At 34.6% G+C, this 19,304-nt stretch overlaps 1 protein-coding gene and 1 long non-coding RNA gene across 2 annotated transcripts in view; one reads left to right on the top strand and one right to left on the bottom strand.

Moving 5' to 3' along the window:
• Positions 1-18,436, top strand: part of THSD7A (thrombospondin type 1 domain containing 7A) — a 426,859-nt gene extending 408,423 nt beyond the window's left edge. Inside the window, exons 24-28 of the mRNA XM_026506586.4 lie at positions 6,358-6,453; positions 9,153-9,235; positions 9,592-9,802; positions 12,234-12,321; positions 13,018-18,436. Of these exons, the coding sequence (XP_026362371.2) occupies positions 6,358-6,453; positions 9,153-9,235; positions 9,592-9,802; positions 12,234-12,321; positions 13,018-13,102 (563 nt within the window). The 3' untranslated portion in view covers positions 13,103-18,436. The remainder of the gene's footprint in view (positions 1-6,357; positions 6,454-9,152; positions 9,236-9,591; positions 9,803-12,233; positions 12,322-13,017) is intronic.
• Positions 4,722-13,204, bottom strand: LOC123001424 (uncharacterized). Its single transcript, XR_006410305.3, has 3 exons — positions 13,115-13,204; positions 9,554-9,688; positions 4,722-6,491 (listed from the first exon to the last, which is right to left on the bottom strand). It is a non-coding gene; the product is annotated as an uncharacterized LOC123001424 (long non-coding RNA).
• Positions 18,437-19,304: the final 868 nt, after the last annotated feature.

The raw sequence follows: 19,304 nt of genomic DNA, 5'->3' as shown, positions 1-19,304 counted from the left end.
CATTGAACACTACATCAAAAACTAATGATGTACTATATAGTGGCTAATTGAACATAATTAAAAAAAAAAATCCCAAGGAAAGATTTGCTCAACCCAAAATGACAAAATTAGAAATCAATAACAGTGACAAAAGAAATCGCCCTATGCGCACACATCAGTAAAAACTAAAAACCACACTCTAGGGTATTACATATCAAATATGGTATGTGGGAGGCAGCACAAAAGTACTTAGGAGAGAACTTAAAGCCTTAAATGCCTAAGTAGGAGAGAGAAGTTTAAAATGAGCTAACCACTGAGATGTTTTTAAAGAAGAGTAAAATGTAACTAATAAATTTAGTGAGGTAGAAAACAAGATAGTCAACAACCAATAGTTGACCAAAACTAAATAGACCACCTCATGGCAAAAATCAAGGGAAAAAAAAGGGGGGGGGCACAATCAATACTACAAATAGAATAGAGTTTAGAAATATTTTTTTTTAATTTTGCTAATTATAAATACTTCAAGATAATCTAGAATGTTATTATACTTTATGCCAAGAGTAATTAAGAATCTACACCATGGCTTCTATAACTATTAAAATATTTATCAAATATTTACACATGAAACAAGCTAGAACCTAAATGGCTTTGAGTTTTACCAAAATTTAAAGAAACAACTCCCTGTTATGTGAAATCTTTAAAAATAAAGTGGGAAAGAAAAAGAGGAGGAAAATCCCCCCAGTTCTAGGAGAGTATAACCCCGACAGTAAAATCAGTCAATAAAGTCACCAATAAAATAGATGTCAAAATCATAAAAGATTATTTTCTAAACAATCATTAATATGACTAATTATAATTTTAGAAGTACAAAGATGCCTAAATATTGGAAAAAAATTAAAGTCACAGTAACAGGAAAAAAAGGCATAGGATTTTTAAATATATGCTGAAAAGATGTTTATAGAATGCAACATTTAAACTTCCCAACTTGAACTAGAAGGGAATCACTTTACCTGATAAATGATATCTACCAAAACTAACATCATGTATCATAATATTAGGGGAAACATAAGAGACATTCCCTTGCAGTCAGTAACAAAGGAAGGATGCTCACTATGGCTACTTCTTTTCAACCTACTAAGAAGATTTTAGTCGAAGTACAACCAGAAGCTTAACAGTTGAAAACAGAGAAATAATCATTCACATTACTATATGATTTTCACATTAAAAATTTTAACAGAAACAAAATAGATAAAAATCATGATTAGCTCAATAGATACTTTTGACAAAATATAACATCCATTTGTGATAAAAACTCAACAGGTGGGCCTCAACATAGCAAAGGCCATCTTTGACAAACCCACAGCTAACATTATTATTCTCAGTGGACAAGCTCGTAATTGTTCATCATTAAGAAAGGAAGTACAACAAGGATGTTATCTTCCCTCACCACTTTTAGTCAATGTACTACTGGAAATCCTAGCCATAGCAATTGGATAATAAAAAGAAACGAAAAGCATCCAAGTTGGTAAGGAAGAAGTAAAACTGTCACTGCTTACAGATGATGTGATATTATACACAGAAAACTCTCCCCCCAAAAACTATTAGAATAAATGAATTACGTTAAGTTGCAGGATACAAAATTGATACATAGAAACCCACTGCTTTTCTATACACTAATAACAAGGTAGAAGGGAAAAAATCAAAACTCCATTTACAATTGTACCAAAAAGAATAAAAGACCTAGAAATAAACTTAATCAAGGAAGTGAAAGACTGTACACTGAAAACAATAAGGCATTGATGAGAGAAATTAAAGGCTACAGAAATAAATGGAAGGATAGATCATGCTTATGAATTGGAAGAATATTGTTAAAATGTTCATACAACCCAAAGCAGGCTGTTGATTAAATATAACCCCTACCAAAGTGCCAATAGTATTTTTCCATAGAATTAGCATAAATAATCCTAAGATTTATATGGAATCACAAAAGACTGAACAGCCAAAGCCATCTTGAGCAAGAGCAACAAAGCTGGAAGTAGCACAATCTCAGATGTCAAACTATACTACAAAGCTGTAGTAATCAAAACGGTATGGACCTGGCACAAAAATGGACACCTAGATCAACAGAACAGAATCTAGAGCCCAGAAACAAAACCACACTACTACATGGTCAATTAATCCACGAGAGGCAAGAAGATACGATAGGGAAAAGACCGTCTCTTCAATAAATGGTACTGGGAAAACTGGATAGCTACATGCGAAAGAAGAAAACTGGACCACTTTCTTAGGCCACACACAAAAATAAGCTCAAAATGGATTAAGGAACTAAATTTAATACCTGAAACCATAAACTCCTAGAAGAAAACATAGGCAGTAATTTCTTTGACATTGGCCTTAGCAACATTTTTCTAGATATGTCTCATCAGTCAAGAGGAACAAAAGCAGAAATAAAACTATTGGGACTACACCAAAATAAAAAGCTTTTGCAGAGATGGAAACCAACAAGAAGGCAACCTACTGAATGGGAGAAGATATTGCAAATGATATATCCAATAATGGGTTAATATCCAGAATATATAATGAACTTACACAACTCAGTCCACACAAAATCTAATGAAAAAATGGGCAGAGGACCTGTATAGACATTTTTCCCAAGGAAGGTAACAGATAGCTGGCCAACAAACACATGAAAAGATGCTCAACATGACTAATCACCAGGGAAATGCAAGTCAAAACCACAATGAAAATTTCCTCACACCACTCAGGATGGCTAATTTCAAAAAGAAGTAAGTGTTGGCAAGGATGGGAATCCTCATGCATTCTTGGCAAAAACGTAAATGGGTGCAGCCAGTGTGGTGAACAGTATAAAACCAAGATATGACCCAGTAATTCCACTTCTGGGTATTTACCCAAATAAAAGAAAGAAAAACACAATTCAAAAAAAAAATATGCACCCCATGTTCACTACAGTATTATTTACAATAGTCAAGATATAAAAGCTAAATGTCCATCAATAAATGAATGGATAAAAATGTGGCATATGTATACATACATACAATATTCCATTACTCAGCCGTACAAAAGAATGTGATCTTGCCTTTTGAGACAACATGGATGAACCTAGAGAGTATTATGATAAGTGAAATAAGTCAAAGACAAATACCATGATTTCCCTCATATGTGAAACCTAAAAAACAAAATGAATGAACAAAAACAGAAACAGACTCATAAGTACAGGGAACGAACTAGTGGTTGCCAGAGTGGGGGACAGGTAAAATAGATGAAGGGGATCAAGAGGTACAAATTTCCAGTTACAGTGTAAGTAAGTCACAGGGATGAAAAGTACATCACAGGGACGTAGTCAGTAAGACTGTAATAACTTTGTATGGTGACAGATGGTAACTACACTTATAATGGTGAGCGTTTTGTAATACATGTAACTGTTGAAACACTCATATATCTGAATCTAATACTTTGTCAACTACACTTGAATAAAAAATAAAAATAAAATCTTTTACCAGTAAGACTCAATTACAAAATTTAATTAGAAAAAAAAAATCAAAATAAAACTACAAAGAAATGTATTTAACAGAAATAAGTTATGATGAAATCTTAAGCACATAAAAAACTAAAACTTTAGTAAAATAGGCATGTTCAGGGGTAGGCTTCAATATCCTTACATCTCATTTTTATACCAATTTATCTATAAATCCCATGTAATTTGCAGAGATTTTTAAGTGATCTATTGATTCTAAAATTCATATGGAGAGGTTGAAGACCAAGAAGATCCAGAATTATTAAAGCCCAGAATTTCAAGAAGAAAAAATGGGAAAGGAGGTCAAGAGACTTACATGGCTTTATTCAAGATTTATCCTACAGCACTAATAATTTAAAAAGAGTGACCGGTCAACAATAAAGCAATTAGACTAATGAAACAAAGAATCTCAGGAACAAATTTTCGTATATAGGTACATAACAGAAGTGAAAATCAGTAGGGTAATGATGGGTAAAATGTTGCAATAATTTGTTATCCACATAATGTTTTTAAAATTATCTCTAAGCTCATACCATATACAAAACTGATACATTAAACTAGATAAATTATAGACCCAAAGGTGAAGAGCATAACTATAAAACATTTAAAGAAAATATAGAATATTCATCATGAACTCACAGTAGAGAAGAATTTCCTAAATATGACACAAGCGGCACAAAAGTAGGAAAGATGAAAAATTAAATCTTCCACATAGTAATAGATCATAAACAAGGTTAGCAGAGAAGCCACAGACTTAGAAAAGATATTTGTGAAGTTGATTAATTTCCAAGGATTAGCTTCTAGAACAACAATTTTATAACTTTTTGGTCCAAGAGTATAAAATTGATCCAATTTTATATTCTTTTTTTTAAGATTTTATTTATTTATTCGACAGAGATAGAGACAGCCAACAAGAGAGGGAACACAAGCAGGGGGAGTGGGAGAGGAAGAGGCAGGCTCATAGTGGAGGAGCCTGATGTGGGGCTTGATCGCACAACGCCGGGATCACGCCCTGAGCCGAAGGCAGACGCTTAACCGCTGTGCCACCCAGGCGCCCCCCAATTTTATATTCTTAAAATTGTTTGAAGACCCCAGATTTTCTTTTGTGAGTCCTATATACATAAATTTATATTAAAAATGAAAAGATTTAAAATAACCATAAACCAATTTTATATAACACTTCCTGAAAAATACTACTTTGTAAAACAAAAACAGCAACTTTGACAAGCATAATCTTGTTTTACAGTTTTACAAATCCATAATATCTGTCTTAAAGGAAGATAGCTGGATTCTCTGTTTCTGCACTCAATCTGTTGTGATCTTCGTTTATGTATATGAAGAAAATCCAGCTCTACTCACACAGATGTGTAGTTGGAAAAGGAAAATACACACACACAAAATCTGAAAGAATGTTAAAGTCTCCCAGGTTCTCTGGATCATACTTTGAGAACTGCTACTCTAGAATAAGTAATTCCCACAATTCAGTAAGAAAAGGCATAGATTTCAATAGGATAAAAAAAAAAATGGCCACAAGATAAAAAGAAGCAACACTCATAAGAGGAAGTCTAAATGCCCCAAAACATTTGTTACTATTTAATAGCATTAATAGAAAACTACAATTTAAAATGACAATATAGCTTCCGCACCCACCAGACAAACCAAAAATTTTAAATCTGACAATAATCGTTTGTGAAGGCTTAAGCAATGGTAATCCTAATTCACTGCAGTAGATATGTAGATTGTCACTTTTTCAAGGAAAAAAAAATAGATTTAGTAAAGTTTCAGCCATCCCTATGGTGATACCTGGCAATTTGTCTTCTAGTTATTTACCTTAAGGAAGCATGAAGAGACTTGCACAAGGTTGACCACTGAGGCATTGCTCTAACAGCTAAAATAGAAAACAACCTAAAAAGCCATCCAGAGAGGAGATAGCTAAAAAAAATTGTGGTGTTTAGTACAGTGGAATTCTATATAGCAGTTAAAATAAATGTACAATAGCTACATTTAAAAAAAAAACACATAGAAATATTTCATAATATTTACATTTCAGAATGATACATAGAGTAGGATACTTCTAAAATTTTTAATAATACAGTTGGCCCTCAAACAACACAGGTTTGAATTACCCAGGTCCACTTACATGAGAGGTTTTTTTAATATAAATACAGCACAGGGACGCCTGGGTGGCTCAGTCAGTTAAGCGTCTACCTTTGGCTCAGGTCATGATCCCGGGGTTCCTGGGATTGAGTCTTGTATCTGGCTCTTTGCTCAGCAGGGAGCCTGCTTCTCCCTCTGCCACTCCCCCTGCTCGTGCTCTTTCTCTCTGACAAATAAAGTCTTAATAGTAATATAAATACAGTACAAAATATTTTCTCTTCCTTATGGTTTTCTTAGTAACATCTTTCTTGCTTACTTTATTAGAAGCATATAGTATATAACATATAAAATAATTAACTCGGCTTTAGTGTTATCAGTAAGGCTTCTGGTCAACAGTAGGATGTTAAGTTTTGGGAGAATCAAAAGTTATACACAGATTTTAGACTGCGTAGGGGTACAGGCCCCTAATCCCCATGTTGTTCCAGGATCAACTATACTGTATTAACATTAAAAGAATAAAAACCATGGCAAAGAAATGGAGTTTGGGAATAGATCAGGAATTTTATAACATTTTATAACATTTATATGGCAATTTCAAGACAATAAATTAAATTAACATTTGAATCATTTTTGAGATGGACTTACCACTTTTCAATTGTTTATAAATAATTTCTTAATATTCTTTCCCCATGATTGTCCTTCTGGACAGCAGAATGCTTCTGTTCATGTTTATTGTGTCCCTGCAGATGGACAGTGTTATGAGTATAAATGGATGGCCAGTGCTTGGAAGGGTTCTTCCCGAACAGTCTGGTGTCAAAGGTCAGATGGTATAAATGTAACAGGTAAACTTCCAATTTCTCTTTGTTTTTTCAAAGTCTTCCTGTAACACACAAGCAGTCTGCTTAAGAAAATAATGAAGAAAACAAAGATATTCTCTCAGTATTCAGCATATGGTTGGGATTCAGTACCTAGGCTGTATCACTATAACCAGCGACTATTTTATTTTTATTATTTCAGTTAAATTCTCCCTCATCCAGCCATTTTAGACAATGTTCCTAGAATTTAGTTAAAATACTATCTAATCCCAATAAATTATAATTCTCAGATTATCTTTCCTAAAAATTTTATATATGAATAACTCGCCATGTGCGAAAAAAAATCAGTATTTTGTTGACTATATCCACGTATCTTGCTTGAATTCAGAAATCTATGATTCAGTTTTTTTATTAATAGGTAAGATCTATTGGCAAATCTCAAACACAGAGCATCTGGGCAGCTAACCTACTCTGTCCACTCTGTCCCCACTCAAAAATTATATATTCAAAGAAGAAAACCAAATGAAAAATTTTTCTGAAATGTCCTTTGACCCAAAGAGCTTCTCTAATCTGAGATTACTATAAATTTCCTCATCTGAACCCAGTAAATGCAAGGGTTCTTGAGGCCCCTATGAAGTGGAAAGAAACTTGGCTCCAGATATGCACCTTGCTAATTTCCTAGAGAGAAACCAAGGTCGGAACCAGAACCTCAGTCTTAAGCACATAACCCAAAGATCTAATGTCGCTCCTTTAACATTTTCATAGATCTCATCTACAGGAATCTTCATAGTGTAACCAGTAGCATGAGTTTAGAGAGTTAACTCTTCAGGGGGACCTGCTGACTTACTGCCATCATTTTGACCCTCTGGCAGAGATAAAAAGTAATGTGCATTTGGGTACCTATCATAATGTCCATTTATAAATTTAGCTGTAATATATACAGTAAGATAACAGGAACAGAGATCAATATGCTTTTTGGAAAGCATCAATTTTTATATTAAATTTTAAATTACCTGGATTTATTTAAACCTAATTACTTATTTCCTCCCTATGAAAGCTGGAACAGGATATCAAATTATATTCTTGTGAAGGTAAGATTTTATATATGAGAAATCTGTATCAAGAAACCATTGATAATAAGAACTCCCAATGGACACATATATAACAAAGAAGAGACACCTACCAGGAAACCCTCTGCTCTCTCACAGTATTATTTATTGGGGGAAAAAAAATCTATTCCAACCACACCACTGTAAGAAGCCTAAGGGGAGAAAGAGCCCTAGGAAGGGAAGCATAGGTTTTCTGAATTTGAAGGCACTTACAGAGATGGTCCATTCAACTCAAGTGTTGAAAATGAAGGTCTACATTCTTCTTGAAATTATTCAGAGGGAACGTTGCAGTTTCCCCAGAGGGTCCTGTTACTTTTCAGGGTTATTTTTTCCCCCCAATATCGATGCAAGTAATATTTGTCTGCCTTTTCTTCTACATGTTAAAAGCTCTTTTCCCACTAAAATTGGGGATATTCCCCAATGCAAAGGTAAGTCCAATTTTAAAAGACTTACCTGTAGAATTCAGTGTTCACCTTCTTTTTAATCCATTAAAGTACCCAATGTATGTCTTTCTAATATTCTGATACCAAAAAGGCCAATGTGTAAATGATTTGTGATAAACTCTATATGCATTCTTCTTCCATCTTTTAGGAGAGACGAGATTCTTTATGAGAAATAGACAAGCATGTAAAGTATATTACCTATCTTGATCACTTGCTTTAATTTTATGAAGTTGTCCTTATTAGAAATCAAGATGTTGTTTTCATGTGTTTCATGATAACTTCAATATGGCCTTTTAACTGCAATTGCCTTGCAATGACTAACACCTTTCCCATCACAATTTTTTGATGAATAGTTTATATTATTGAGAGATAAGGTGAATAATTAACAATAGGTATCTTTGATTAAATTCCAGAGGATCATCAATTCCATAAGTAAAGGAAAAACTTTGCTTTCCTAAAACTCTATTCAACTGAGCAAGTATGGTTTGAAACATCACCAATATTCTTTCTCTAGGACACCTATTCTCATTTTAAAACCTCACCTGTAACAACATAGGCACACTTGGTACTATACTTGAGAAAGAGAAGGAAGAAAAACCAGAGAGCTGCAATGTCAAGTTAAACAGTAATGCAAACATATCACTTAGTAGCTACAAAGGTTTTCTTTCCTATACCCACAAAAATCCTGAATTGGCAGGAATAATGATTTTCTCCAAGAAAAATGCATTATTTTAAAAAAAATACATTTATGTGATAGTCATTAATTAAAGAGACATCTCAAGGGACATGAAAACTATTTCTCTGACTAGCCAAGAAAATTTAAAGGAAAATTCAATTTGCTTTTTAATGTTGGACTGGGCCCATAGTGGGGACTGGGGACAATGACAGAAATAGCCTGTGTGCAGTTAGTGTTTTCAAAGTAGCAACTCTGCAGACAAGGGTTTGTGTAGCACCTGCTGAGCGTCAGGCACGGAGCTCTCGCCTCTGAATAAGATGGGCCTCAAGTTCCTGCATGAAGTGTCAAGGTTAACCAAATATTTCACAATCAGTCGCCCTCAGAAAAACCCATGGGGCTCCCAAAGTGGTTCGGGATTCAAAGACAAGTCTATACAACAGGGTGTTTCTATCATTGCAAGAGAAGCTACTTGTCAACGTATGATTTTCTGTTCTGCAGGGGGCTGCTTGGTGGTGCGCCAGCCTGACGCTGACAGGTCTTGTAACCCACCGTGTAGTCAACCCCACTCGTACTGTAGTGAGGTATGTGTGACTTCATCAGAAAAGACAAGCCAGCTTCATTATTTGTCACCCACCACCTCTTAAAAAGGCCATCCCATAACCCCCCCCCCCCAAGAAAAAGCATGTCTTGTGTTTTGGGGTCTATTTCTGGACCTCTCCTTTTATCAGTATAAATATTCTGAATGTTTTTAGTGATTCTACTGTTAAAATAATTTGTGTACAGTACAAAAAGTGTGTTTTTATGTAGTTAAGACCGAAATTACATGTAGTAAATTCCCAAAACAGTACTTCCTTAAAGCCTTCTCTTCAAGTCAGATCTATTATGCTCTCAAAGATCACCTTCTATGGATAGTAGAAATCCTCTTGTTCTCCTGCAGATGAGGACATGCAGTTGTGAAGAAGGGTACACTGAAGTCATGTCTTCTAACGGTACACTTGAGCAGTGCACACTTATCCCCGTGGTGGTGATACCCACTGTGGAGGACAAAAGAGGAGATGTGAAAACCAGTCGGGCAGTACACCCAACCCAATCCTCCAGTAACCCAACAGGACGGGGAAGGACCTGGTTTCTACAGCCATTTGGGCCAGGTGAAGTGACTAGACAGGGTTGATGTAGAATCCTTTAGTTATACATTTAACCAATGTAAAGGGGTTAAAAAAAAAAAAAAGCAAGCATTTTCACATAAGTTATTTATTATTTCATCTGTACTCATTCTGATATTGCCATATAGCAAAATGTTTTAATTATGAAAAAAGCACTCATGCTCGAAGTTCAGAGAAATGAAATTACTTTCTTAGAAAAAAAATTAGGATATTAGTTATTTTGATCTCAGACCTAAATTTACAAGTATAATTACATTCACATTGAACAAAGAAATCTAACAATGAAATATTAATTAGGAATAAAGTATATTGTCATTCAGAACTGAAACAAATAAAACTCTAAAGACACTCAAGAATTTTTCATTTGACCACAGACTGGTAATAATTTGAACCTAAAATAGGAACATCAGTAATGCCGTGCTGTGCTGGGGGGTGGGGAAGCACTTGGTAGCCAGTCCAATTTCTCTCAGCCCCTAGATTTGATAAACTCAATCAGAATCTGTACTAGCACCAGATATAAAAGGTCAAGGATGGAGCCTTCCTGTCTAGATGGGATGATTTAAATTTAAAGACTGACCAGACCCTTGTCATATTAAACAGACACCCTTAATGTGTCTAGTAATGGACTTGAAGCCAGTGCAGGCAAAAGCTTGATGTCCTAATACAGTGCTATCCCTACCCCACACACATGCTCTCCCCAGTTGGAATAAACTATAGGCTTATTCCTGGAACTACAGCCAGTGCTTAAAATTGTGCCGCAAGGGCTATATGGTAGCTAAGATCATGGAGCTTTTTCTCACACCAAGAGGGATTACAAGTTAATGACCAAAGGAAATCTCCAGGCAAAGCCAGGCAAAGTCTACTTTACAGTTGTCAGAAATATGAGAAAAGAAGGAATCTGCATAGCACATCTCTATTTCTAATGCATTAAGTCAAAACACTTTCCCTTATTAGAGAGTCACTATTAGGATTTAGGTATTTTCAGTATTTGGATGATTTAACCCACATACTGTGATTTAACCACTTTATCCCTGCCTTCATAAGGTGGTTAGCTGAAATACAATTTATTTTGCAAAGCTGACTTGTCTGCAAACATGGGAAACTCTTCTCTCAGTGTTCAAGATAGTGGACCTGCAAATGGCCAATTCGCAATCTTGACCTTGACTAAGAATCCAAGCAAACCTTCTCACATCACAACTCATTTTTAAAAAAGAGAAGATTATCATTTTAAATTTAATATATACCCTCCCTAAAATGAGTATTTTAATATATTAACAAGGTTTATGTTCTTAAAAAAGTACATTTAGACTTTCTTCTTGGTTTTTTGAAAAACTCAGAAGATATTTGTTGAAGAACTCTCAGGGCAGATAAACCCAACCGTGGTTGACTTTAAACCCAGTCCCTAATTTTTAAAATCTGTAGAATTGAAAAGAAGTATATTTAGAATATTAACAGCTTAGTTCCAACAAATGGATCCGTAAGTTGATCCAGCTTTAAGCAGAAACACTTTCACAGTACTGATTTGTTTTTGATGCCTTCCAAATATTGAATAAACCAGAGTGCCTGTGGAGTCAATTTGCCCAATCTGTAATTTTAGCAATAATATGTTTAACTGTATGTATGCAACAGAAAATATATGTTGATATAATTATCACATTAGGCAAATTAATACTACCATCTAGTTGAAGTTCATTCTGAACACAAAACTAAGAAGCTCAAAGAAAATGAGAGCAGAAAACAAAATTAGAAAAGTTCCTATCCTGCCTAATTCCCTATAATAAAAAGGTAGAAAAATGTTATTTAAAGTTATTTATATGTTATAATCAAACTTGGCTATTTTTACAAAGGATATTGTCAATCGAACTTTAAAGTACAAAGTAAGTGTAAATTAGATAAAAGATTAATTCCTCCCAAAAATGTTAAATATATTCACTTTCAATTCATCTAAAAAAAAAAAGGTTAAAATGATAAAATTTATGTTCAGACACCTGTCTGCATCAACCCTAAGCTGTAGGACTTTATCGAAATTACATTTCTTTTCTTCTTTCCTTATAATTTCCATTCTCAGAATGAAAATAAGAAAATGTTTATTTAGCATTACACATATATTGGATTTGAAGTAAGCAGCTGCAAAAATTTCAGCATATGAACTTGAAATCTGAACACAAATTGAAAACATTTCTTTTCCATTCAATTCTCATTGATAATTTATCTTTAATGAAGCAGCATCTAACTCATAATAGCAGCTTTGCATTAATCATTAACTGTGCCTAAGCAATAATTCATTTTGTTTTGAAAGGATTTGGTCGTATGTGACTGGTCATTGGTCATAGTTAAAAACTGTCATATATATATATACACACACACACACACACCAGACTAATGTAAATTAATAACTAATATCCATTCTTCTTAGATGGGAGACTAAAGACCTGGGTTTACGGTGTAGCAGCTGGGGCATTTGTGTTACTCATCTTTATTGTCTCCATGATTTATCTAGCTTGGTGAGTGATTACATATTTCAAAATCTAAGGGGATACATATCTCTTTATTTTCAGCAAAAACACTGTCAGTTGACTACAATGCAGAAACAGCAATTTGTCCGAAATAAGTATTCTGCATTTATTGTTTGTCTGAAATTAGAAATAAAAACAGCTTTAGTTGTAGATATTCTAAAAACTACCAAATCTGAACCATTTAATATCTGAAGTTGAGCCGGAGCTGCTCCAGGTCATCTCAAGGATGTTCTCCTTGGTTATACAAGATCATATCGCTTTGGATGCTTATGGTGAACTACACAGTTTGATACTGAATTACTACTGGAGAAAGAGCTTATGGAGATACCTAATTTTATTCAACTATCTTTTCAAACATTTATTATAAATTGTGTATTGTTTATAAATTTCTGGTCAAATATTAATGATTATACTATAGTATTATTTCCATTGTTAGTGAGGAATTTCATTTGATAATTCTTTTACAGGATAATAAAATATTTGAGGGGCTCTATTTCAGGTTTATTCAGAGCATAAAATAAGAAATTCAAAGATACCAGAATATCAAAACTTTAAGGTTGAATTTAGGTCATTAGGCAGTTAGACAACTTTATCAATATATTTTGAATTTTTTCATTTAAAACAATAAAATTTATGATTAAAGGTTGATTTACCTTCTCTAATTATTTTTATTATTATTTACAGCAAAAAGCCAAAGAAACCCCAAAGAAGGCAAAACAACCGACTGAAACCTTTAACCTTAGCCTACGATGGAGATGCAGACATGTAAGATTGAACCTACCCGGGCAACAACCACTTTCAGCTTTCTGACTTTGCAGTAGACATCCAGCAGCCACAAAGCTCTTCATACTGTGTGAATTCAGATGCATTGTATCTTATTAAAAGAGCATCAAAAAAAAAAAAAAAAAGTGAAAATCAGTGCCATTGGAGATACCAAGACAGTACCACTAACATAAAAAAAAAAAAAAAAAATCAGCCCTGAGAAATCTAGGAGATTTAGTTGAATACAGGCTGCATTCGGAAAGTCTTTTGTGATCTTTTCTGAAATCTACTAACTGGCAATTCACTTTCATCTCTAAAATACGGTTGTGGAATTGGTCAGTTAGGACACCTGATGCAAGCCTCTGTCGGCAGTGTTAACCCATAATAACATTTTAGCATGAAGAGTTTATACCAAGATCTCTACAATACTATAGTCAAGCATAACAACATGTATACTCAACTGAATGATACACATTACTATGTCAGACTATGTATTTGTTAATAAGCAATTTTAATGGTGAATAAGAGATAAACTCTAAGGTGAGCAGAAAACCCATGGAATAAATTCAGCATCTTGGTGGTTGGTGGTAGCTTTCATTAACCTGCATTTCAGAGGCAAAGACTCTTTTATAAGACTTAATTCTTGTCTTTCTCCAAAGTATGAATGCTGGACATGTACTAGTATCTTAGGAAAACAAAAAAAAAAAAGTCCTCAAGTTCAGTACTTTATAGTGGTTATTGTCTGGAAAACTAATTTGCTTGTGTTAATACGTTTCTACTTTCCCTAATTTTCACACTGGTTGCCTGCATCTCTTTTGCTATATGGAAGGCACATTTTTGCACTATATTAGTGCAGCATGATAGGCATTTAACCAGTATTGCCATAGAAACTGCCTCTTTTCATATGGGATGAAGACATCTGTGCTAAGAGTGTCATGGAACCATTTGCAAGTTCTTACATCCGGAAGAGAATAAATTTCAGTTTGGATGGCGGCAGGATGGAATTAGCTATTACATCTGCTGTCTACACTCTTCCTGGTTGCTGCAGCCATTGTGATATCGACAACATGGCGGTGATTGAAATGTTCAAATCCCGAACTCATTAACCCTTCAAAAGATGGATCCCTCTAGTTGGTTTTTAATTGTACTTTGAAGGTGGTTTACGACTAGATTTTTATATTTGTTATCTTTGTTAAAAAAAGAAAAGAAAAAAAAAGGAGCTGGTTGTCTTTTTAATTTTGAGCAGATGGAGAAAATAACGTCTTGATAATTTTTGTACCTAAAAGAACTCAAAACCCTGTGATTTTTCTTTATCCCCGGATTTGTTTTTTCCTAGCTTCACATCAAATGTATTCATAGTTTTGTCTTTCTCGCTGGTAAAATTTGAAGCAGGCTTTGTAGGATTTCAAAAACATGTTCAAAAAAGAATAAATAGTTTGCCTCAGGCTTCATTAAATATCTAGACCAGGGGCGGCAAACGTTTTCCATAGAGGGCTAGATAGTAGGTATTTTCTGCCAGGCCTGTGTCGCACCTTCTCAGTTCTGTCATCGTGAGGATGCAGGTGTGGACGATATACAGTACATAGAAGAATGAGCATGGCTGTTTTCCAATGAAGCTTTGTGACAACAGCAGGCCACATCTGCAGGTTGTGGTTTGCAAACCACTGGTCTAGAAGTTTTTTCAGTGCTTACCTCTTTACTAGGTCATCTTTTGCTTTCATTCATTTACCCTTAGAATGCCATCAGTGTTTAATTTCAAAGGTGAAAAACGGTCATTAAACTTTATCACTGTTTTGCAAGTAGTTATATTTTTCACACATGTAGGCCTGGAAATGACACAGTGAAATACTAATTTGGCAGACTTCAAGGGAAAAAAAACAAAATAAAAATCCAAAGGTGCCATTAAAAAGCGATTCCATTTTTCAGGCAATATTTACTGCAACAACCTTTGGTAGAGGGGAGGACATTAGGTTTTCAGGTCTTTTAAAAATAATGTAACAAGCTATTTTATCTTAAACGTGGCTGTGCTGCTGTAAAAGTGGTTTAGACTAGAAGGTGTTTTACCTTCAAGTAGAGTTTGAACTCCCCCTGCTGTTCATTAAAGTATTTGCAAAGATTACAAAAGACATCAGATTAGGACGTCGTTGCGCCCAAAAGGAACAGATTTCTACCTATTTCAATATGAATTAAATGTGGAAAGCACTAATTCCTTACTCAACACTCACTGTATTAGGCATAGCAACTATTTCAAAGCAAACAGGTGGTCACAAAGATGAGAATTTTACTTTAAACCAAGGATTTAAAAAAGGAAAGCATAAAAAATTCCACTGCATCGGTCTTATTGAAGAGGAAGACAAAAATAATACCGTTGCTCTAAAACTGTGATTGCTAATGTATGTACTCAGGGGTCTTCCAGGTAATCCTCAAGTTGATCTCTTTGAATAAAATGAACTCCATTTGTCCAAGATGGTTGAGAAAGAATCTATTGCCATTACTTGAAGAATTTAGCTAACAGCCTTATAAAATGTATGCAACACCTAATAACTTTGAAATTACCAAATAATATATTGTTGCTACAAAAGCTATACTTAGGATACTGTAAAATGTCATTAATTCAGAACGCAGATCAGTATCATCCAACCCATACTGTAAGAATTAACAGATTGATCGAAATTATAAAATTTTATGAAAATACATGATCTTACTCATAAATTAATCACATTTTACAATACTACATATATGGAGGAGACTAGGTTCAATGTGACCTAAAACTAGGAAACATATCGGAAGTTCACCGTTAGGATAAATTCTGGGTGGCTTCTTGTTGGAAAGATGGAAGGAAGGGTACATAGCCAGTTGGCTATTTTGGACAAATGAAGGTTACTGTATTCATGTTTAGAACATGAAAATAGCCTTATTTTTGTTCCTGGCATGAGTCAATAATGAGTTAAGTATGTTACTGGAATTTCTTCAAAACCTTATTCCTCCTGTTCATTCTGACAATTCAGGGGAGGAATATAGTAGTTACTGGTCTGTTGACACTTTTGCCTTACTAGAATGGCCTATGAGCCCAAAAAGATTTAGAACTACTGTTCTATACATATGAAGGTCTGCTTGGTTAAAAAAAGAAAAAAAAAGAAAAAGAGAAAAAAAGAATGATACAGTATCATATTCTATTTTGTTGGACTGTTTCAGTATAAACCACACAATTGGCACAACTGATCTCTCTTGAAAGGGGCTGATTTGCTTATTTATCAGTACCTAATCTAAGATACGGACCATAATTCTTATTTGAAAGCCTTTTGGAGAACAGTACCGTGTAGCTTAAAGGTAATTTGCAAAGGAGTGCGTAAAAGCATGTTCTTAAGTACTTATAACAAAGCACAAATAACTTATAACAAGACAAACATTTCTTGAACTATCACATGGAAGACGCTCTGCTAGGCACTATAATACAATTAGTCATGGCTTTTGTATAACCTATGAATCTAAGACACTCAGAAGAAGGGAAAATGTTTCATGAGTGAAGACAGCACTTCAATTGCCCTTGACTCTGGACTTGTTTCCAGTGTGGTGTTTTTCCTGATGCAACGTCCCTGTCTCAGGCCGTGCTGTCGGACTTCACTGTAATCCTCCTCCATCCTCAGGGACGTGGCAACGTTCATTTGCCCAACCAGAACCCCATTCAAGTTCCTGGACATTTCAAGATAAAGTCACTTACCCAGAACTTCTTACAGGGATTAACACCTCTCAGTTTTTTTTGTTTTACCTCCTTCAAATCCCTATTCCTTTGCTCCTTTATAATGATTTTCTCTGATCTCTCTCTACTCTGCTTACAACTAATCTGACCCACTTTTCTCAGAACTACCTTCTACTAAACATGCTCAAATTTTTAAATAAGGGGGAAAAAAGAAGGTGACAGGTCTCTATTCCCTACCTGCTACTCAAAGTCTCACTAAGAGTGTGAACATCTTGATTTAAGCAAAATGTACTGGTCAAAGACATAAGTAAAAACGTAAGGAAAGATGTAGAAGACATGCCCCCTCAAAAAAATGCTTTTTCTGTAAATATGTCCATTTTTATACTCTATTTAAGTATGACCCAGTATGCTCCTACCTCTACCTTGCCTCTGTGTTCACAACCCATCCTACAAGACAGTAAGACAGGCCTGTACCTTACAGAAAGGAGAGCCCATTCCTGGACTTACTTGGAGTTTGAATAGATTTCCAAGAATCATGCCTCCAAAATGATCTGAGATTTGTAAAATATTACCAAATTCAAATGTGTTTCATGTTATGTTTTCCCCACTAAGACTGAGGGTGTTGAAACGAGAGCAGTCTAGGAACAAATGTGTGAAGCATCTTGTCAGAAAGTGAGCTTTCCTGGGTCTAGTTTACACGTGAGAACAAAACACACCTGCCTGTCCCACCTGGTCCTAGCTCCAGGTGGCCATGACTGCAGAAGAGGATTTTGGGGTCTGAAACTGGAGTGTGGGCATAGCAAACAGAACTCTTTATAAAAAAAAAGAATGTTTTGCAGCGTGCATACGGTAATTCTGTATCAGCAGGAACACTGAAAATGGCTACGTCTACGTTATTAAATGAGTAAAACAAATGCTAAGTGGATAGAGTTAACTTTGTAGTTTTAGGTTTTCATGCTTCTACCAAGCCAGATCTTAAAATGGGCAGTATATGAAGACTTTTAGTTTGTGGCAGTCATGTTTTCAGCGATCAAAATCTAGTCTATTTAGAATATAACGGTCAGCCTTATTGTGTTTTGTAGACTTTTTTTTTTAAAAGCAATAGTTTCTAGGTCATCTACTTTGAACCCTCAATGAAATTTTCACAACTATTTTTCAGCAATCTATTTATGTTTATTTTTAAAAAGTAAACATTAAGGTCCCCCTTCTGGTACTTTTTCCTGCCTATTTGTAGCACAGAGATTTGAAGAGATCAGTATTGGTCATTGTAAACTATAACTTTATTAAATTTGCAATATGTCTTTATATAAACTGTAATCCCCTAAATGGTTTTTTTTGTTAATTTAATTACCTGAATATTTATTTTGTTTAAGTAAGGAGGCAGCTGTCTAAGAAGTTTTTGTTAATATTACTTTGTAAATTGTGTAATGTAATTTATTTTAAATTATGTACATTTCTTTTTTAACGCACAAAATGTCTATGTACAATTAACTACAGATTTGAAAATAATGTCACTAAGCTTTATTCAGTTAATACAGATGGCATGTGAAGATGTAATATGCTTTTTTACATTTTCATATGGGTTATTTGTAAATAACTATGTTGCTGACAAACATAAACATGGAAATCATTTTCATTCTACTCATGTGTACTTTTTAAATTTGCATCATTTGCTGTTCATACACGGGTTTAAAAAAAAATTTCAGAGAATATCCAAACCCTTGTACTACTGTATTGCCTGTTCAGGAGCCCCCCCCCTTTTTTTAAACAACCCCAACAGAAAGTTTGAGAGCTGCAAACCTTAACTTTAAAAGTCCGCTGAGGCCACATTAATCATTATGGACAAATGACCTCTCAGTTTCCAGTCAAAAGAGAGCACCAGCAGAAGATTCATAAGACACCCTGGAACAGAGTCCAGCTCTCCCTGCCCCCTAGTCAGAAGGCAGGCCTCTCCCTGCCTCTCCTCTCTGTGCCCACCAATAAAAGATCAAACCTAAAAAACAAGGTAGGAGCTCACACATTAAGAAATTAAGATTCCCTCAATTTCCCTAAATTAAGATGCACATTCACAAATTCAGAAAGGGATGCACAAATTAGATAAATTACTGCCACTGTAGCTTGGAGTTAAAACATTTTCTGAGATAGCGGTTTGCTGAAATATAACTAAGCAGGGAACCCTGTAAACACTTAGTATATGAACCCTTCAAAATACGCAGCTAGCCATAAATGCTGGACAAAAAAATGATTTGCAGTCTCCTTATATTCCGTATTGTTCATTACAACTGAATCTAGATGAAAAAAATGTTTAAATATATCACCCAAATTATTCCTTATCTATATGTAGATACTCAAATTACGAACTTCAGTTTTTATTTTGCAACTCCAATTTATGTCCTGCAAACACAAATAGGAACGTGACCAGTCTACATTCTATATCTGCTGCTTCTGAGTATCGAGTGATTTGTCATGAAACTCTGAACATATTTCAAAGAAAAGCCAACATACTTCA

Source organism: Ursus arctos, unplaced genomic scaffold (genome assembly GCF_023065955.2).
Source record: "Ursus arctos isolate Adak ecotype North America unplaced genomic scaffold, UrsArc2.0 scaffold_3, whole genome shotgun sequence".
In the NCBI taxonomy this organism is placed as follows: domain Eukaryota; kingdom Metazoa; phylum Chordata; class Mammalia; order Carnivora; family Ursidae; genus Ursus; species Ursus arctos.
Note: the sequence above shows the minus strand (reverse complement) of the source record. Positions and strands in the feature narration are given on the sequence as shown.